This window comes from Quercus robur, chromosome 5 (assembly GCF_932294415.1).
Source record: "Quercus robur chromosome 5, dhQueRobu3.1, whole genome shotgun sequence".
Taxonomy (NCBI): Eukaryota; Viridiplantae; Streptophyta; class Magnoliopsida; order Fagales; family Fagaceae; genus Quercus; species Quercus robur.
In genome coordinates, this window is record NC_065538.1 from 48,050,158 (window position 1) to 48,073,600 (window position 23,443).

The 23,443-nt window shown below is 35.4% G+C and overlaps 1 protein-coding gene across 1 annotated transcript; it reads right to left on the bottom strand.

The window, feature by feature from the left end:
* Positions 1-1,244: 1,244 nt before the first annotated feature.
* LOC126728280 (ervatamin-B-like) lies at positions 1,245-2,385 on the bottom strand. Its single transcript, XM_050434132.1, has 2 exons — positions 1,947-2,385; positions 1,245-1,843 (listed from the first exon to the last, which is right to left on the bottom strand). The coding sequence occupies exons 1-2, from the start codon at positions 2,383-2,385 to the stop codon at positions 1,245-1,247; spliced, it is 1,038 nt and encodes a 345-aa protein (XP_050290089.1).
* Positions 2,386-23,443: the final 21,058 nt, after the last annotated feature.

Genomic DNA, 23,443 nt, shown 5'->3' on the forward strand with positions numbered 1-23,443 from the left:
CTGCAAGCCACCAGATGCAGCACATGTGCCAAGCATGCTAGAAGGTGAACAGTCATGCTAGCTGGATCACTACAGGACAAAATAGGACAACTGGCCATACGGTTATCTCGCGACTGGATCTCGCGACTCAATCAAGTCGTGAGGCTAAGCCGCGAGCCACCCCTGTTTTGAAAAATCTGACGTTTCACATTCTCTTCTCACCCCAGTATAAATACCCCTTATACCCACAAATGAAAGAGAGCTTCCAGAGAGAATTTTGAGAGAGAAACCCTAGAGTAAAACAAGATTGATTCATCTACAATCTATACATTAGAGTCTCTTCAAATTCCTCAACTCTCTTCCTCTCCATTGTCAAACCCTTGAGAGGCATTTTACCAAAACCTTGTTCTCACCATATTCATTACTGTGAGAGGGATATTTGGTGTTCTGGAAAGCAATTAGGAAGGAACCAATTTACATTGGTTGATGCTATGGTCAAGTAGCAGAATCTGGGAAGTTAGAAAAGAAAAATGTTCGGCGCAACCTCGTTGGAGCAAGAAGCTTGGAGGGCTTAGGTGCACTGAGTAGATTAGGCTTAGAGGGTCTATTGCTGTCCATGTATCCCAACTACATTTTCTAGTGAATTGTTTACCGCTTGGAAGGCGGCGGAGAGGTTTTACATTGAGGGCTTCGGTTTCCTCTTCGATAACACATCGCGTGTTGTCCTTGTGTTTGCGTCTTCCTTCCCTTTTATCTTTGTCTTTTATTATCTGCTGTGGGTTGTGAATTTAATTTGGCTTAGATAGTTTTCCAATTCTGTTTTATAGCTTTTGTTCATTTTCCGCACACTGGTTGTTTGACATAAAGCTTGAATTGGTTAATTTATAAATTGAGGGTCTAAACAATCAAGGGTGTCTTTACACTATTTGAACTTTCACTATCAAAAAAAATAAAAAATAAAAAGTACCTGTCAGGTTTATATGTTGCAACGTTCATATTTTGACGTTACAAGTAGTAGTAAAGGCATTTTCACAACTATAACAAATTTAACAGGCATATATACTAGCAGTAACTGTTAGGTTTATTTAATATATACAACGTTCATATTTTGATTTTACAAGTAGCAACACACGCATACATTTTCACAACAATAACAAATATAACATATATATATATATATATATATATATATATATATAGTGAAAGAGAGACCAAGTACTATTAATTTATAGGTGACTTGATTTGTCACCATTGGAGTACCAAACCTAAACAGCTACATAGGAAGGCAACTTGGCAAGGCCACAAAGAACTTCTGGAGCACCGGAGTCTCTTTGAATCCTTATATAGCCATCCTCATGACCCCAATCGGCGCCCCATGAATTCTTCATTAACCAGTACTTGATACCATCATCACTCGTTCCATAACCAATTGCAGTAACAGCATGGCTTAAACTGGTCGACTCGCACTCTCCCGTTAAAACTCCGCTTTCATAAAATTGAAAGTCAAGACTAGCCAAAATGCCAATTGAAACTGGCTGGGAGGCCACTGCTTGAAGTATTGCCTCCTCATTATTGCGAGTTACCATTACTAAGCTAATAATCTTAGCTCCAATAATAGATGCCTTTTGCTGGTCACAAGTTCCATCCGATTCCCGATATGGGTAATTTTCTTCAGTGGCTATTCCTCCATTTCGTTCTACATATCTAAAGGCATTATCCATATAACCACCCTGGCAGCCACCATTACCATCTAACTCATTGGAACAGTCCACTAGTTGTTGCTCAGATAAAGAGATCAAGTTGCCAGTTTTGATTTGGATGGCCCCTTCTATTGCTGCCACTGCTGAAAAGGCCCAACAAGCTCCTGCGTGCATAAGAATCAACCATAAGTAAAATATTTTTATGATAACAGTTAGTACGGGAACTGAAGCTAAACTTATGAGTGTTGGGTACTGTAATCCTCTTACCACACGATCCTTGGTCATTTACGTTGGTAACAGCTCCTCTCTCTCTCCAATCCATAGTCGCTGGAACTTCTTCGGTAAGGGCTTCGTACCTAAACCTTGTTGCATTGAGAGAACTTGGTTGGTTGGAAATCTTGTATCCAGTATAAGAGGCAAGAAATTCTTCAGTTGTTAAGTCCGCAAATTTATTGACACCTAGCTTAAAAGTGCGATTCCCTTCATTATTAGATTTATCTATATATTCTATGTTGTCCTTAAATATATTGAAATGCTTTTCTTGCTCTATACTGTCTATATAGTTGCGTCCATGCTGAGCCATCCATTGCTCATATCTCTCATAAAGGGGGGCTTTAGGGAAATTTCGGGACATGGCTCGAGATATGAAAGTCTCTAGAATGAAAAACATGACTATGATAAGTTTTTTTCGCTGTATCAATTCCATTTTTTACAAACCAGAAAGGGTTCTAGTATCTGTGCATCCAAACAGACAAACATTCGTGCACTCATAGAGCTGATTAGACAAAAACTAATTGAAGTTTAAAAAATGTATGCATTAAAAACACTAGAGCTAAATTCAAACTTTTCAAACATTGAACAATGCAGACCGTTCCAAAAAAAGTTTCCCCAATTTTTCTTGCATTTTCCATCAATTTTTTAATGGTTACTGAGGTGCCAATGGGCCAAAGACTGCATTTTTGCTCCTACTTTCCATCTGATGACCCCCACAAGTTTGCCATTGTTCACAAGATCTTTGGTGCAAGCAATGTTAGCAAAATGTCCACTCTCATTGATTCCAAATCAGAGATCTTAGCGGCAGCATTTCTAGATTTGAAGCCAGATTTGAGCAATGAGCAATGAAGTGGCGGTAATAAGGCTCACCTCGGGCCTCTTACAGCGACTTCTCCAACAACGAAACAGGCTGAGATCTGATGGTGGTGCCACCAGAATGGAGGTAAAGAGCAACGAATGGATGCTGGCAAAGTGGAGGCGAAGACTAGAATGCCGGTGGGTGTTGTCGCTGGTTTGGGCAAGTGTGAGAGAGGACAAGTAAAGTATGAGAAAGGGGGAGAGAGTCGGGTGTGAGGCTATGAGATTTTTGTAAAATGTTTTACACTTGTTTTTTTGGTAAAATATTTTACAAGTTTTTACGCACGGGGTTTTAGTCAAACGAAAAGAATTTACAACATTGACTATATTTTATATGCAATCAAACACTTGAAAATGGGAAAATATTTTACGGAAAATATTTTATATTGAAACAAAACAGAGAAGCGTAAATGTCTTATCTCTTTAAAAATAAGTTAGAAATTTTCTAAATTACCCTCATAAAATATTTAAACACCTATGCATAAAAAAAATAAAAAAATAAAATAAAAAACCTTTCTACCATGCAATTTTCAAAGTTATTGTAGATTACAAACTCTATTGGTGTACTATCCTACATTACAAACTCTATTGGGTGTAGATTACAAATTCATCTTCAATCTAAATTATGTAGCTGCCAAACTCAACCAAACCTAATCTTTATCTTCAAATCAAATATTAATATGATTATTGGTAAAGGGGTATAATGAGAATGTTACTAAATAATGGGGTTCGACTTTTCAAACTAGACTTAATTTTGGGACATCCCAAAATAGAAGATAAGTCAAACAATTGGGACAGATGAAGTAAAAAGAAGAAAAACAAAAAAAAACAAAAAAAACAAAAAAAAAAAAGCAAAAAAACAAACAAAAAAAACAAATGTGTAAGCGGAAAAATTGTGACTCTTCTCCAATAATACCGATTTTAGGATAGAAAAAATAAATGTGAATAAAAAAGAAAAGAGAAGAAAAGTTCATAAAAAAATTTATGTATTTATATTTATTCAAAAGATTGTTTTGGTCAAAATATTATAGGATAATAGATTTTATTGAGAAACAATAATTGAATGTTACACAATTTTTATGAGAAGCCAGATATAAAATTACTAGAGTTACATAATCGTTTGTACCTGATTTTAGTTCGAAGCCTTATTAGCGCTTGGATCCGTATCGCTAGTGTCCCCACCCACTTTTTATTTCCTATTTTTATATTTTTGTTTGGAATAATTATATATTATAAAGTATATCATTAAAACTATGTTGTTTTGGTTTGAACGGTATTAACATAGTTTCAATTTCATGTCCCGATAGAAACAAACAACAATAATCAGACAAAATAATATCAATCCTTAGTAGTCCAAAAAGTAAACCATAATTAAAATCTCTTTCCCCTTTAGGACATCATTATTAAAAAAATTGCGTTTGTAAATTGTGATGAGAGAAGTAATCTATATATATATATATATATATATATATATATATATAATAGGCGAAATGGAAAGTAATTCAAATTAAAATTTCAAATTATAGTTCTTAATTTTGTGTCATATATCTAAATTTATGTGGGAACCACACTATAATTAATTTTTCACTCAAGTTTGTGTCATATGTCCACTTAAGTTTTTTAATCTTTGTGCGAAATGAGTTAATGAGTACAAAATACTAAGAATCTAATATTAATAAACTATAAAATTTAAAATAAAAAAACTAATCACATATACTCAATAAAAATTATTACACAATCTATCTTATTAAAAATTAGAAAAAAAAAATTATCATAAGTAGTGTGGGGCCAAAGAATTTGTGACCCTGGCCCACTTTACATTAGGGCCCAAGGCCCAAGCCGAGAAGGGATATAGCCGAGGACATACAATGAAAGTCCAAATAGCCTTGAGACATAGCCGAGGATGATTCTGTCCTCGGCATCCCCAAGGCACTCCTAAAAGAAAGGGCAAGAACGATATGGGAACAGTTTTGGGAAAAACCAAACACATCCACGTTGATGGAGAAAGGACCCCTGGACAATATGGCGACAAATGACAAAGGAAAGGCTGTCATTACTGCAATTAAATACTCTACGCCAGACAGAGCAATACTTTTCAGCTTTTACAACCACCCCCAACCACTTTGGGTATGGGCTGATGGGATAAGTCTCAGCCCTGGAAAGCTGAACCTACACGTGGACGTTAGAGGAAGAGTAAAGGTTAATATAAAAAGAGAAATAAGCAATCCAGGAAAAGGGGCTGGGAAAAAAGGCCAAAAACCAGAGTCTCCTAGGCCATGCCGAGGAGAAAGACTTCTCGAGCAAACATGGTTCATCTCTGTATGAGTACCATGATTATCCACCGTCCGGTGACCAAGGCCTAGCCTTTCAAGCCCACGCTCTACAAATTATATTGTTTGGGTCCTTAACGTGCAAATCCAACATCATTTTGGGGTCGTTACAAATTTTGAGTCCTTACAATTGGCGCCGTCTGTGAGAAAGACTTGTGCATTGGCACAGGCGGTGGATCGAGAAAGTCCCTCCATCGCTTCCAGCAGCCCATTGTTGTGCCCTAACATAAATTTCCAGAAGGGGCTACGCTTCGAAGCGTTAGTAGCGCGGACGGTTCTAGGGGCTTCCAACGTCAGATCGACGTCCCACACCTTGGCCGAGGGGCTAATCCCCCTAAACTTAAGGAAAATTCTAAGTTTTGGATAGAACCAAGGTATTGCATGGTCCTTGGACTCAAACCAATGGGGAAACCAACTACTTAAGGAAAATTCTAAGTTTTGGACAGAACCAAGGTATTGCATGGTCCTCGGACTCAAACCTATGGGGAAACCAACTACTTAAAGAAAATTCTAAGTTTTGGACAGAACCAAGGTATTGCATGGTCCTCGGACTCAAACCTATGGGGAAATCAACTACTTAAAGAAAATTCTAGGTTTTGGACAGAACCAAGGTATTGCATGGTCCTCGGACTCAAACCTATGGGAAAACCAACTACTTAAAGAAAATTCTAGGTTTTGGACAAAACCAAGGTATTGCATGGTCCTCAGACTCAAACCTATGGGGAAACCAACTACTTAAAGAAAATTCTAGGTTTTGGACAGAATCAAGGTATTGCATGGTCCTCGAACTCAAACCTATGGGAAAACCAACTACTTAAAGAAAATTCTAAGTTTTGGACAGAACCAAGATATTGCATGGTCCTCGGACTCAAACCTATGGGGAGATTAGTCATTAGGAAATGGATTAAGTCTTAGACAGAATGGAAATCCTATCCTGTTCTTGGATCCCCAGCCCTAAGGAAACTAATATAAACGAGTATTTAGGCCCGGTACAGTCATACCTCGGTCCTCGGACTAGATGCCAAAAATGGTTAAGGCCATGAATGTTGTCAGGAACGTGGTAAAGCATCCTAGTACATAGCGACCATCTCGGATAGTTCATTTTGGGTTACCCATCCTCGGATGATCACCTCATACACAATACAGAACGTTCAGCTGTTATCTCGGTTAGTCTTATATGTATAACCTTTTTTAGGTCGGCATTATTGTGCCTGTTAGTCTCAGTAAGTTCAAAATAATAGCTTTTTGTTAACAGGGGGTTCGGCCTTAAATATCGTTTAGAAAAAAAAAATATAGCACATTCATTCACAGTATAACTATTGCAGAAAAGAAAGAATACATAGAATAAGATAAAGTCATCTTTTATTAATACCAAGAAATAGTACAGCGTACAATGAGGGGCTTTAGCAAGCCTATACCAGAAGCTAACTACAAAGGCAAAAGAAAAAGCAAAAAAGGAAAAAGATACAAGGGAACGATAAATCCTTCAAAATTCTGCTCTTGTGGCGACTAGGCGTGTCAGGATGGCCCTTTTGACAAAAGGGGAGAAGAGACAGAAGAAGAAGCAGAAACACCAGGATGTCCCTAGTGATGGAAGAGAAGAAGAAGCGGAGGCAAAAGGAGGCACCAGAGAAGGAGGAAAGGAGGAAGCGAGAATGCCCAATCCTCGCATCAACTCTGACTCCTAACACGCGGGTGTCATATTAGCAGCGCTCGAGAGAGAGCGGATGGTACCGACAATGAGAAACCCCATTGCTGTCGCACCAAAAATCTGACGCGACCAACACCTGCTTCAAATTTTGGCTGAAGGAGGAGGAGGCTTCTCCCCCGCCTTGTGAAAGGGGAGAGCTGTCTTAAGTCTCCGTCTCCCTTGCCCTGACCGCGCCATCTTGAGTCTCGGAGAGAACCAGTGCTTCTGGAGAGGGTGTGGTCCTTTCACCCCCACTTTTGCTTCAAACATATCACTCTCTAAGGCTTAAATTGCACTGATAATGAAAACTTTGAGTGCAGTTGGGGGGTTTGGGAATTTGAAAACACTGATGGGTCTGTACGTAAAGGAAGTGACCTCCTACCTTGCTTCTTATACAGAAGGCAAGTCTGGTGGCATTTAATCTGTACAGATTTCTAAGAAAAGCTACAAACGAGATAATTCCCACTCAACTCCCAACACCGTCTACAACCACTGGATGGGCGTTGCCTCGTAAAAGGAACTTATTAAAAACACGCCTCGTACACTGAAACGGCATAGGCGCGACGTGAGTAAAACTAAGGGAATGTCTCATGACCAGGAGCGTTTCCCAGGTAAACGAAAAGACACCGATATTAATGAAGGACAAAGCTGGGCAAGCCATGATATAGGCTCGACATCACCAAAACCCTCCTCCCCGACCAAGAGGTCGAACAGCAGGATTTTGAGGGGCTATTGTGGGGCCAGAGAATTTGTGACCCTGGCCCACTTTACATTAAGGCCCAAGACCCGAGCCGAGGAGGGATATAGCCGAGGACATACAATGAAAGTCCAAATAGCCTTGAGACATAACTGATGATGATTCTGTCCTCGGCATCCCCAAGGCACTCCTAAAAGAAAGGGCAAGAACGGTATAGGAACAGTTTTGGGAAAAACCGAACACATCCACGTTGATGGAGAAAGGACCCCTGGACAATATGGCAACAAAGGACAAAGGAAAGGCTGCCATTACTGCAATTAAATACTCTGCACCAGACAAAGCAATGCTTTTTAGCTTTTACAACCACCTCCAACCACTTTGGGTATGGGTTGATGGGACAAGTATCAGCCTTGGAAAGTTGAACCTACACGTGAACGTTGGAGGAAGAGTAAAAGCTAATATAAAAAGAGAAGAAGGAATCCAGGAAAAGGGGTTGGGAAAAAAGGCCAAGAACTAGAGCCTCCCAGGCCATGCCGAGGAGAAAGACTTCTCGAGCAAACATGGTTCATCTCTGTATGAGTACTATGATTAACCACCGTCCGGTGACCAAGGCCTAGCCTTTTAAGCCCACGCTCTACAAATTATATTGTTTGGGCCCTTAACGTGCGAACCCAACATCATTTTGGGGTCGTTACAAATTTTGAGTCCTTACAAGTAGTATTAAATTTTGGTAAGAATTATAATATGTGACTAATTACATTTACTTTTTAAAAATATATATAATTTCACTAATTAACTATATTTTTTATGATAAAAATTGTGTTTAATTTAAATGTATCCATACATATGCATGTTACATGCTATTTTTTAAAAATAATTTGACTAATTATTTATATTTTTATAATAAAAATTGTGTCTAAATTTATGTGGGTACCACACTATAATTATTCACTTAAGTTTGTGTCATGTGTCTACTTAAGTTTTTTAATCTTTGTGTCAAGTAAGTTAATGAATGCAAAATATTAAGAATCTAATATTAATGAACTATGAAATAAAATAAAATATAAAAAAAAAATCACATATACTCAATAAAAATCATCACACAACAAAAATTACAACATGTTCTATCTTATTAAAAATTAGAAAAAAAGTGATCATAAGTATTATTAAATTTAGGTAAGAATTTTAATATGAGACTAAGTACGTTTACTTTTAAAAAAAATAATTTTACTAATTATCTATATTTTTATGATAAAAATTATGTTTAATCTTAAATTTAAATATATGTATACATTAATGCATGTGTTACATGCTTTTTTTTAAAAAAAATAATTGGACTAATTATTTATATTTTTATAATAAAAATTGTGTTTAATTTTAAATGCATCCATGCGTTTGCATGGGTTACATACTAGTGATAATAATAAATGAACCTGAGAAAAACTCAAATTAGAATTCCAAATTAGAGTTCTAATTTTGCGCCATGTGTCCTAAATTATTTATTCTTAAAGAGTTTTATTTCTTAATTTTAAAATCAAATGTTCATTCAAGTGAGTTATTAAGTATAAAAATTAAAGAGTTTAGAATAAATGAATCATAAAAAAAAAAAGTACTTCACAATAATTAAAAAATAAAAAATGGACAATTTACATTTTATACCTAATAATATCCTTACAAAATTTTTTAAAGAGTTAACAAAATATAAAAATGACTATCAATAGTATTAAATTATATATATAGAAACTATATTATGCATTTTATTGTATATCTTTAAGTGTATCCATATATATACATGGGCTAGTATAAAAAAAATAAGGAAAGCAAACTGATGAAATGAATAAAGAAATAGAAAAAAAATTATTAAAAAATAATATCTAAATGAATGATAATTATATAATTGAAAGTAGAAATCATGCTATATATGTTTGTGTGTGTATATATATGATAAAAAAAATATTAATTCAATATTTAGAAAGAATCCATAAAAATATTTGAAAACAAAGTTAAGCGTAAATCTCACTTCAATAATTAAAAGCAATTAATATAAATTCTCCATAATTTCTAAATATTAAAGTTGATATTAGCAGAAAAATTATGTATTAAAATAGTATTAATAAAAAGCTAATAGTAAAAATTAATACGTTGATGGTATATACATTTATGACTTTATATATATATATATATATAAAAGGTCATTCTATATATACTCAAAGACACATTCTTAAGTACAAAAACATTCTATTCTTTGATGTTATTGGGTTAAAATAGATTGAACCTGGTTAATTAATTCAATTATTCAAGTTGATTAATTAGGTCAAATTATATGCAAATCATAAAGACACCAACAAATCAACAAATAAACTAAATGCAACAGAAATTAAATTAATATGTTGATTTATTGACAAATGGGCAAAACCTCTTGCAAGGCAAAAGCCCCACTGGGTGAATTTAAGGTCACCACTGCCAAGAATCCACTAATCAATAATCAAACAGTTATAAGTATAAGGAATCTTACCACTACCCTGGCCTATCCCAAAATACCAACCTAAAGTTGAACCTTCACTTTAATACCCAATTGAACTTGATATTGTAATAGCCTTCTTTCCTTTGTTGCACAATTGCACAGATTCTAGTACATGACTAACTCTAGCAACTTGAATGATTGTTATTGACTGCAAAGTTCTTCACTTCATAAACAATGAAGATCAAGAAACACTTGGTTACAAAACCCTACGATGCATAAACGTAGTTGCTTCACACAAAGTAAATGAGTTCTAGGTTTCTGTTTCCATGTATATAAACTTTTAAAATAAGCTTAATATATAACTAGGATTGTAAGAAGAGAAACCCTAATCATCCAAGTCATCATGGGCCAAATTTTAGATTTGAAAGTTCTGAAATTATAGTTCTTGATAGATCGAGCTTTTCCATTAATCTTTGATAGCAGCATCCGTCGAGCTTGTGTTGAGACTTAATGAAACAGTTTTTCTTTACTTGTTTCTTTGATCAACCTTCATATCTTTAATGATATCACTTGATATGTTTGAATAGCATACTTCTTGATACATTAAACCTAACTTAGATCTACCTAATTACAAGTAAAGTGTGTTTTGTCAAAAAATTAGCCAATTACATAGAAAATATGACCCTAACAATCTCTCCCTTTAGCAATCTGTGACAAAACGACAAGCATAATTATGAGAGAGACGTATGAAACAACAATCTCCATAGCTATTACACGAAAAGTACATAAGTCTAACTACTACTTTGAACTCTTGAAAAATTTTGCAAGAAGAAAGATCATGTTATGAAAGACTTGCAACTTGTCTTTAGCTAAAACACTTAAACAAGATCCATCAAAGTATAAAGTGTGAAATATAGACAAGTTATATAAACTAAGAAATATGTGTATAAAGAGAGAAAAGAAACAACACGTGTGAGATAAAGGTGAAACACATACATCATCATCATATATATTAAAAGAAGTACAATGTATGTAAAATGGTTACAAGACCAAGGTACATGTAATGAAAAAACTATACAACAAAAACCTCACTAAATATCTCAAAAGCACTCTCCCCCAATCACTAGTCTAGCTCTCCCCCTAACAACATGACTACTCTCTTATAACCAAAACTACTCCCCCTTTTTGTCACGAGTGACAAAGGGTGAATCATGGAAAAACAGTAATCTCATCATCATGAGTAAAGCCAGAAGCATCATCACTCTCATCATTTCCACTATTAGAAGACTCCTCAAAAGGATCAGGCGAGGGAGAAGGAGCAAAGCCACCAAGACGGGACTATTGGCAAGCGATACGACCAATCCTAGTGTTCATCTGACACATCTCATCAGAGAGATGGTCAAGATGACTATCAAAATCTGCACGCATGAGCTGGAGCTGATCCAAGATGGCAATGAGAGATGCCTCTACTCTAGAAGAAGAAGATAAAGCAGATGAAGAAAAGGGTCAAGAGGCATAAGTAGCATCCTCAGAAGCTCGAATGTCAGCCTCCTCCTATTGGACGGGAGTAGACTCCTCACGAGGCCACTTAGCCTTGGAGGCCAGTTGTGCATCGCTTCTCCGTATAGATCCCTGACTGATAGCACCCATGATAGAAAAGAGATGAGCATAAGGAATAGGAACATGCATGTGTGTGAGACTGCCTGTGATAGTTGAAAGGCAGATTAGCTTATCACGTGTAGCATTGTCTTGATAGATATCTATCATAGATAGTATCATGTGTGAAGGAAAGTCTATAGAGAGACCTTCCAAGAGACAGAAAAGAAAATGAGCACGAGGCTCAGTAATGGTGTTATAATGAGACTATGGAGTGAGGAACAAAGGTCATCACCATGTTAAGGATCCTTGGATCCTTAGCAAAGTTGTGCGATGAAGTTAAGAAGATCACCCACACCATGACTTTCTCGTAGAATCGTGAGGCCAACTCATCTCGAGAGATGGAATGGAGATGAGGATGACTAGGATAATTCGAATGAGCTACCCTAGGGACACGTAGTACCTCAGAAATGAGCTCCGGAGTAACTATGATACGTGTTCCTCTGAATACCATAGTAAACTAAGGAATAAAGGTATCAATAGCGTGTATGTTGAAGTAGAACTCTTGTATAAACATGCTGGGACACCTTAAAGGTTTCTTGCAGAGATTCCCAACCCCAAGAGCTAAACACACTAGGAAGAGGAGCGTCTGAAAAATCAAACAAGGTAACTTGGCATTCCAAATGAATCACCCAATCCCAAAAGTTCTCATCAAAATCCTTTTGGAATTTTAAATCATAGAACCCATCTCTAGCAAGAAGAGAAGATGAAGATGACGAACCATGACAAGATATCGGGTTCTTCGAAGGAGCGAATTTCTTGGGTGCCATGGCCAGAAGCTAAAGAAGAGAGCAAATAGATGGCACAACAGGAAACAATACTCATGAAAGATAAAGAAGAAAGGAACAAGGCATGGTAATGCATGAGCATGTGACATGCAAAAAATAAAAAACATCATGGGCAAAAACCCAATCCAAACAACAATACTCACAATATATAATCAGTCACACAATCCTAGAATGCTTGAACACATGATTATAATGCTAGAAAATGCAATGCATGATTATGTGATATCATCTCAAAAAAACCCAACTTAAAAAATTTTCACAAAAACTCAAAAACCCCAAATTTCCCAAAATAATGAAAACCTAGGTCTAAGTGCATGAAATGCATGAGAGATGAGGAAAAGAAGAGATTGGGACCACTTACCAAAGGATTTAAGGTTGGAAGAGGCCAAAATCTTGAATGGAAGAAGGATTTTGTTAAAAAGAGAGGGTCTGGATCGAGAGAACATGAAGAGATATCTAGATGTTTAAGTGAAAATGAAACCAGGTTAGCCTTCAAATATATATGGATCCAGACATCTCGATCGATCAAGAAGGTGTTGAAAGGTGTCAAGAACAAAATCTTGATAGATCAAGAAGGTATCGACGGCTAACAACTTCGATGTATCGAGAGAGGTTTTGAGTTTCTATCGAGCAAATAGAGAATTCAGAAAAAATGACTCAATGGATCGGGATATGTATCGAGAGTTATCGAGAAAAACCCAAAAAACTTCAATAGAAAAAGCTTGTATCAAGAGGTATCGAGCATCTATCAAGCTTCTTGTGGGCGCAAAGGAGAGTATGCCTCGGCCGAATGAACCATGGCGGAGAAAAGTAGAGTCGCCACCTAGATTAGGTTCAGGAACCATATTGGGTCTTTTGGGCTAATCACTTACATGCATGGGTTGGCATACTAGATTATGGGTCCGAAGTTTGGGTATGGCTTGAGAAGGTGTTAAGCACCCAAGATCGTCCGGCTTGTGGGCTGGCCTTCATTATGTGTTGCTAAGCCATATTTAATTAAAGATTTTATTAAGAAAGCACTAATCCTTAACCTAAACATGCATTATTCACTTAAGGAAATAAGACACAACATATTAAAGATCACATCACAATATATATCTAAGGGCAGCAAGCACATCACAAAACAATAACATCAACAAGGCATTAATCAAGCATATTCATCATGTTCATCAATCAAGAAAGTGCATCATATTCATCAACCAAGTTAAATGCATGCTCATGTAATTATGCATGACTTATTTCGGTTACCTCGTTTCACCATAACACCTCAGCACTTATGCATCAATGCATGTTCAAATTCTTATGAATGTTCATGTGATTCATCAAAGCATAAACCCTAATCACCAATCTATCAATTCAAGCACGTGAAACATGTTATTCTACTAACCCTAGATCTAAACATGTGAAAGCTAGATTCAACAAGACCTAAACAGAGGATTAAAACTAATCAAAACACACAAAATAACAAGAACCCTAAATCTGCGTTTCTAGGTACAAGTATGCCTGCGCATATGTCAAGTGTGCGTGCACATGCCTAGAGTATGCGTACGCATACATAAAGCATGTGCACACATACACACCTAGAAACATTATTTTAAAGCAGCAACAAAACAACAATCAAACAAAACCTAACATGCTTCTAATATCCAATTCAACCATTCATTCAAAGCATGGTAAGACACAACAAAAAAAAAAAAAAAAAAAAAAAAAAAAATCAAACAAAGCAAAACACATTTCTAAGCATGTATAACAAATAAAACAAATTAAGAACCATGTGAATCCTATGTAGCAAAGTGAGCAATCATGGGAAAAAGGCTCACCTTGCTTTAGAATCACAAATTTGAGATTGTATAACCGACCCCTCAGTGCCAACAACGCAAAGATTAGATTGAGGACAAGAATAATTAAAAGAACACAACAATAATTAGTAATCACAATTTAAAAACAAAAGATTTTGAAAAAGGTTTTGAGAAATCAATTTAGTAAAATAATTTCTGCCTTAAAACTAACTAAAGATAGGTTTTTAATTTGTAAAAAATGTGCTAAGGTCCTGCAATTAGGTTTTGAAAAGAGAAAATAGGGTTTTAGAGAAGATGGAGGCAAAAAAATCACTCTCATTGACTAGGGTTTTGATTGGAGACATAAGATGAGTATTTATAAGTTAAAATTAGGGTTTTCTGGGTTTTTTAATGGTCTTTGGACATTCCCAGGGTCAAAGGGCCGGCTCACTTCATAGCATAATTTGGGCCCTTAAAATGAAGTTTTAAAACCCAAAATATCAGACTACTCAATTAGCTCAACTTCAAATGGTCATAACTTACTCGATATAAATCCAAATTAAGCAAAATTTGTGTTCAAATTGATCCCAGGATCTTTAATTTCCAATGAAATAAACATCACTCAAAAATTTTGTGTGTATAAAAAGTTATGATTAAAACAGTAATCAAAGGTCATTTTTTAGTATCGATAGCAATTTAAGCACTTTTGAGTTGTGATTACTTCCAAATTATTGTGAACTCTTTAATTACCCTTGGTTGACATATGTCAAGCACATCATTGGGGTCGAGGACCAAAATTTATTAATGCGTACAAAATGCAGTGTCTATAGATGCCCTTATTTTAACTTTGCTTGCACTGCAAGTATAGTTAAAGCCTGAAGAAACAATATTTTGCAAGTTAATAAACTTTGAGTCCACACATATACACATAAACATGCAAACATGGGGGCGTGCTCAAAAAATGTGATTAGTGTACTTCCAACAAGAAGGGTGAAAAAAAAACATAAAAAATAAAAATAAAAAACTGAGATGTTTTCACTCTACCTTCATGACACACATACATGCAAGCAATCATGCAAACAAGAAATGTACCATAAGAAAATTTGGGATGTTTTCGAGTTTTAAAGACTCTAACTTCGAGTTTTAAGGACTCTACCTAAAGTTGGGAGGACCACTATAAGCGAGAAATTTACGTCCAAACACAAATAGACCACTCAAGAATGAGAAATTTACGCCAAAGGGGTCAACTCAACTAAGCAATTTAAGTACAAACCAGGCCACTCAAGAATGAGAAATTTATGCCAAGGGGACCACTTGACCAAGAAATTTACGTCCAAACACAAACAAGCCACTCAAGAATCAAAAATTTATGCCAAAGGGACCACTCAACCGAGCAATTTATGCACAAACACAAATAGACCACTCAAAAATGAGCATTTATACCAAAGACACAAATAGTAGTACATGGCTCACACAAACATACAATCATACAAAAGTTAAGAAGAAAAAAACACACAAGATTCATGCAAACATGCAAGAATGCAAAACATAAACACACACGACTCACATAAGAAAAGAAAAAACAAACACACAAGACTCACATAAAAAATCAAACAAACATGTGATCACAAAAGATAACGTGGTAGGCACACAAACATAACAAAGCATGCAAACACAAAAAAAGTTAAACAAGATGGGCCTAAGACCCAAGACAAAATGAGGATGAGCCTAAGGCCCAAGACAAAGCAAGGAAAGGCCTAAGGCCCAAACAGAGTATGAGATGGGCCTAAGGCCCAAGATGGAACAAGGATACAAACAAGCAAACAAACACACATGACATAAAAAAAATTAAAAAAATAAAAAAAGAAGCAAAGATCAAAAACCAATTGCAAGGATTGCAAACAAATATGAAGACACCAAAGACAAGGACAAACACGACAACTTCTAAGGAAGCGATAAATGCACCAAACAAAGGATAACAAAGATAACAAGGACACAGATCATAAGGTTAAACAGACTCTAAGAAAAGAAGACACGAAACAGGACCATCCTAAAAGGCATGATAAAAAATGGGAACCGAACCCTTGATTTATTATGGATAACTTTTGAAATGTTCAAACATTAGGATGCATCCACCTTGTGGGGTCCACCTTGCCACTAGTTTGACTGATTCACTTTCTTTTCTTTTCCTTTCCTTTTTTTTTTCTCTCTCTTGTTTTTAAGGCCCTAAGTTTTGCCTAGACCACCTTTGCGGGTTTTCAACCTAGCGGGCTCTTTCACTTTTACAAGAAACAAACAAATGGGATGTAATGAACAAGTGCTATGACTTATCCTCAAAAAATCTTGTTGATTCAAATTTTCAATACATAAGTAGCACAATTTATATGATGTGATATGACTGCACCTCACAAGGTCGCCTACGTACCCAAAAGGGATCAATCCTAATGTAGTTCACATGAACAACTTCAATTGATCATAGAGGACTTTTACTTGGCTTATAATGAAGATTTAGGTTCTTGGCTTACAAAAAAATGGATAACAAAGGCTTAAACTTACTTCCTTGAGGGTTGCAACTTGGTCAAGGATTACTCTTCCATCACTTTCACTTCTTTTTTTTTTTCTTTTTTTCTTTTTTTTTTTTGCATTCTCTTCCCTTTACTTTTTCACTTTTTTTTTTTTTTTTTTTTTTTTTGGGTTCAATTTTGATTCACTTCACTTAACTTTTTTTTTTTTCTACTTTTGCCATATTATTCCACTTCTTGCCCCTAGTGTAGGGGGTAATCCTTGACAAGGGTTACTTTGAAAGAAAATAACTTTGAAGGCTCAAAGGGATGAGAAAAGGGAAATGTGTTTAGGATAGCAAAATAATGGCGCCTCTTCATCCCAATTTCCATTGTTCAAATGGGCAAACACGCAACATCACATATTAAGAATCAAATGAACTTGAAACTTTGAGAATTCATCATAACACTCAAATCATTGTTGATAGGCCAAGAATGTATTGACCCTTTATGATAAATTAACCAATTCATTAGTCAAGTTAATTAATTAATTCAATTTGCATGCAATAAGCGTGGTAGTACAAAGAAATCACCAAATAACTAAATGCAGCAGAAATTAAATTGACACGATAATTTGTTTACAAATGGGGAAAACCTACATAGCAAAAACTCCACCGAGTGATTTTAAGGTCACCACTTCCGAAAATTCACTATTATCACAACAAGCGGTTACAAGTAAAGAAAGGAATCCCAGTACCTTATACCAACCTACAGTTGAACCCTTACCCTAATACCCAATTGGACTTGTTCTCTTGTAATGCACGGCTCCTAGTACGTGACTAACCAATTCGATGCGCAGATCCCATTACGCGGCTTACGAACCAACTTGAGAAAGATGTTAGCTGCAAAGTTCTTCAATGCATCACACGATAAAGATCACAAAGCTCCTTGGTTACAAAACTCTACGGTATACAAACACAGCAGCTTCTTCAAGAGAAAAATGAACTTTGCTTCACACTTGCACAACCTTTGACGGCCCTTAAAACAATCCTTATATATGTTTATGGTTGTGAGAAAAAAAAGTCCAAACATGTATTCACGGATTGAAATGAAATCAGTTCTAAAAAACTGATTTTCATAAACTTCGATAGATAGCTTATTTGTCGAGAAGTTGTCGAGTATCAAGCTTTAGCAGCCTTTTAAACCTCGATAGATACTAATTTTCAAGCTTTAAAATCCAACACTTCTTCACTTGTTTCTTAGACAGACTTGCATGGTTTTAACACTTGATTTTGAAACCTTGTTTCTAGAAGTATTAAACACATCCTAGTTCTACCCAATTACAAGTAAAGTGTGTTTTGTCAAAGGATTAATATGAACAAAAAGATTTATTAATTGTCTAAATTAACGAATGAATTGGTCGTAACAGAAGGCATTCTTGGTACATCCAGTGTTGATGCTAATACGGCTGAAGCTTCTACTTCTCAACCTAAGTCGAAAGGCAAGGATAAAAAGAAGAAGAAGAAGAAGGACTTCACCAAGCAAGATGGTAAACAAATTGTCTTAGGAGTTGCCAACAAGGGAAAGAAAAAGGAGTACGCCAAAGGAAAGTGTTTCCATTATGACGAGAAAGGTCATTGGAAGAGGAATTGTCCAATATTTAGAGCTACCAAGAATAAGGGTATGAAAAGTTCATTCCTTCTTGAAATATGTTTAGTACAAAATCCCACGGATTCCTGGTGTGTGGATTTAGGTTGTACTAATCATATCTGCAATTCTTTGCAGGGGTTCCAAGAGACCAAAAAGTTGAATGAAGGGAAACTGTTTCTTACTTTGGCTGATGGAAGCAGAATTCTAGTTGTAACTGTGGGAGTGTTTAATTTATGCTTTGATTATAGGGTTTTAATATTGGAAGACTGTCTATATATACCTAATATACGTAGGAATTTAATTTCTACAACTTAGTTAGGTAAACATGGATATTGTGTTATCTTGAAAGACAATGTTGTAATAAAGAAAGATAAAGTGTTTACCTGTTCTAGCAATATTGTTGATGGTCTATATATTTTAACTCCCGATAAGCATGAATTATATAATTTTGAATTAGATAACAATTCACATGTGAAATCAATAAAGAGAAAGTTTCCTTCTACTTGTGATGTATATCTTTGGCATTTATGTTTAGGTCATATTAATTCAAACAGGATTCAAAGACTGGTCCAAGATGGACTCCTAGAGTCATTGGACTTTGATGGATTTCCAATTTGTGAATCTTGTTTGAAGGGCAAAACGACCAAAAGACCTTTTTGTGCAAAAGGTAGAAGAGCCCAAGATTTGCTAGAACTAGTACATTCAGATGTATGTGGTCCTATGTCAACTCAAGCAAGAGGTGGCTATGAGTATTTCATTATTTTCACTGATGATTACTCTAGATTTGGTTATGTGTACCTAATGAAACAAAAGTCCAAAACCTTCGAAAAGTTCAAAGAGTTTAAGGCTGAAGTTGAGAATCAATTAGGTAAACGCATAAAGGTCATTCGATCTGATCGAGGTGGCGAATACCTTCTTGGGGATTTCCAGGATTACTTAACTGAAATTAGGATTATATCCTAATTGACTGCAGAACTCCATAACAAAATGGTGTAGTAGAAAGAAGGAATATGACTCTTTTGGATATGGTTAGATCCATGATGAGTTATTCGACTCTACCAATTTCTTTTTGGAGATATGCCTTAAATACTGCAATGTATCTTCTGAATTTAGTACCTTCGAAGTCAGTTATTAAAACAACTATAGAGTTATGGATTGGGTGTAAGCCTAATATAAGACATCTCTGTATTTGGGGTTGTCTAGCACATGTGTTAAAAGGAAAGTTTGACAAGTTACAATCTAAAATAGAAGTGGTTTTCTTTGAAGGGTATCCAAAAGGAACTGTTAGAGGTTTATTCTATAGTCATAAAGATAATAAAGTGTTTGTTAGTACAAATGTCAAATTTTTGGAAAATGACTATACTCCTAGAAGTAAAGTTGTTTTGGCTAAAATGAATGAACTTGTAATTGAACAACCAATGGATGAAACTAGGGATAATGTGGTTGTATCAGATACACCATAAGATATTACTTATGAGATGACTAGTACATAGGTGCCTCGACGTAGTGGGAGGAATGTAAGGCCACCTATAAGATTTATAGGTCTAGGAGAAACTTATGAAGCTATCCCAGAAAAGGCTAAATCTGATCCTTACACTTATGAAGAGGCAATGAATGATATAGATGCACATCATTAGGTGAAAGCTATGAAATCTGAATTAGATTCAATGTTTTCCAATCAAGTTTGGGATCTTGTAAAGGCGCCTATCGGCATTAAACCTGTTGGTTGCAAACGGGTTCACAAGAGGAAGAGAGTGATAGATGGAAAGGTTAAAACCTTTAAAGCAAGGCTAGTGGTGAAAGGGTATACATAAAAAGAAGGTATTGATTATGAAGAAACATTTTCGCCTATAACAATGCTTAAATCTATTAGAATTATTTTATCCATTGCTGCTCATTATGATTATGAGATTTGGAAAATGGATGTCAAGACATTTCTTAATGGCAACCTTGAAAAAGAAATCTACATGATGCAACCAAAAGGTTTCATAGCAAAGAACCATGAGCATATGGTATGCAAGTTGAAAAGATCCATTTATGGACTTAAGCAAACATCTAGGTCATGGAACATCAAATTTGATCAAGCAATCAAGTCATTTGGTTTTGAACAAAATCTTGATGAACCATGTGTATACAAAAGACATCGAGATAAAGTAGTAATGTTCCTAGTGCTTTATGTTGATGATATTCTACTCATTGAAAATGATGTAAGGGTAATGTCACCAGTAAAAGTTTGGTTGTCAAGCCAATTTGATATGAAGGACTTGGGCGAAGCTAACTTCATTCTAGGGATCAAGCTTTAGCGAGATCGCAAGAATAGAATGTTAAGTTTGTCACAATCTGGATATATAGATAAGATTCTAGAACGGTTTAGCATGCAAAACTCCAAGAAAGGATTGCTACCTTTCAAACATGGAGTTCCTCTGTCTGATGACCAAAGGCCTAAGACTCTTGAGGAAGAAAATATGATGAGACAAGTTCCTTATGCTTCTGCAATGAGAAGTCTCATGTATGTCATGCTTTGTACTAGACCAGATATCTATTATTCAGTTGGTATGGTCAACCGATATCAATCAAATCCAGAACCAAAACATTGGCAAGCTGTAAAGCATATTCTCAAGTATCTACGGAGAACGAGAAATTATATTCTTGATTACTAGTGTGGGGATTTGATACCTATTGGTTATGCAGATTCAGATTTTCAATCAGATCTTGATTTCAGAAAGTCCACTTCAAGTTGTGTATTCACCTTGGGAGGTGGAGCTATAAGTTGGAAGAGTGTTAAGCAATCTTGTATTACCAACTCCACCATGGAGGCTGAATATGGTGCTACTTGTGAAGCGGCAAAGGAAGCTGTTTGGCTTAAGAAATTCCTTTTTGATCTTGGTATTGTGAGAATGGAGCAAGTTCCTATCACATTGTTTTACAATAATAGTGGAGTAGTTGCACAATCCAAAGATCCAAGAAATCATAAGAAAGAATAGCACATTGAAAGAAAGTACCACATCATTCAAGACATCGTTGCTCGAGGAGATGTAGTAGTAGCAAAGATTGAAAGTACAAATAATCTAGCAGATCCCTTTACTAAAGCTTTGTCCCAAAGGACTTTTGAGTCACATTTAGAGGGAATGGAAGTTAGATTAGTGCATAATAGTCTTTAGGGCAAGTGGAAGATTGTTAGAATTAATGCCCTTAAATCATGTTGTATGATATTATGTATGACTTAATGTTGTAATTAATAAAGTTGTTTTATTATTATCTAAAATAATGGTAACATGAATATTTAGACATTATCATATAGCCCATAAGATGCATAGTATGTGATTTAGTCACAGAAGATATAAATCACAAGTTCTTTGTAAACTCAAAATTTTAGTTCGCAATCGGTGATGAAATTGGGCATTTCATCTACGAAGACTATAACATATCAATTAAGATGTTTTATCTTGATTATGGAAGTGGAGCCTTCTAGTTAATATGTTGATATATTTTAAGATGGAACATATTCTCAAGATGGAATTCATAATCTCTTAATGGAGATATAAAATATTCCCTTAAGATAAGTTTAATGTGTTTGGTTATTCAGAATGTTAGGCCTAATTACTTTAGTAAGGAGTTACTAAAGTATATATTTATGAAATTGGATTTCATAAATATATGATGAATAACTTAAAGGATTAAATCGGATACTCGAGGATTAAGATATAGTAATCTTCAAAGTGGCAATCTACATTCATAACTTTGTATTACTACGAATATTTCATGAAGGGGTTGCACGTACAATAAAGTCTTGGGATATAATTTATTAATAAAGCCTAAAGTGCAATCATATTTATATAGTAGTATTAAATATAATTAATGATAACTTTAAACTTGTCAAGAGTTGACAGAAAAGCCCAAGACCCATTGAAGCTAGAGTCTTATTTGTTCCTTTTTTGTCCCAATCCAAGCCACATACTCAATGCCAATTGGAATGACCCAAAAAGCTAACCCAATTAAATAATCAGTTATAAGGAAAGAAACATACAGAATTTTATAGGAGAATGAAATGGTTTGTATATGAGTGTTGGACATTTTCTTATTCTCCTTCGAACACATACATATAAACTGATTGAGAGACCACACATCTTGGGCATCAAGTGGAATTGGAGTGAAGATTAAAAGTGTTCTCAAGTACTTCTAATCTTTGGTTTTGAATTTCACCGCACTAAGGTACACTCTCTTGTTCTTATATTTTGAAATTTACATAGTGCATATTATCAATTGCGAATGAAGTAGATCTGTTAATTTTCCACTGCGTATGTCTTGTATGCGATACAAACATGTATTTTTCTAACATGATTAACTCTAGCAACTTGAATAATTGTTGTTAGCTACAAAGTTTTTCACTTCATAAACTATGAAGATCAGGAAGCACTTAATTACAAAACCCTATGAAGCACTTAATTACAAAACCCTACAAAGCACAAACACAGTTGCTTCACATAGAGTATATGAGTTCTAGGTCTCTATATCCATGTATATAGACTTTTAAAATAAGCCTTATATATGGCTAGGGTTGTAAGAAGAGAAGCCCTAATCATCCAAGTCATCATGGGTTGAATTTCAAATCTGAAAGTTCTGAAATCATAGTTCTCGATAAATCAAGCTTATGTCGAGCTTCTCCATTAATCTTCAATTACAGCATCTATCGAGCTTGTGTTGAGACTTAGTGAGCGTTTGGTTTCAGCTGAAACCAACGTTCACGTTTTCATTTCACGTTTCCGTCCCTTTTCTTTTTTTTTTTCCAGCGCATGAACAGTAAATTTACTGTGCAGAGACAAAAATCACTGTTCATACACTGTAGCAGTATTGTTCACGTACTGTAGTAGCACTGTTCACGCATTAAAAATATTAAAAATGGGTCCTACGGTACTTTTCACACATTTAAAAATTATTTTGCTATAGTGTTTTCAGTTTTTAGTTTCAGCAACAATAAGTTCAATCCAAACGGACCCTTAATGAAACAATTTTTCTTCACTTGTTTCTTAGATCAACCTTCATGTCTTTAATAATACCACTTGATATGTTTGAACAACA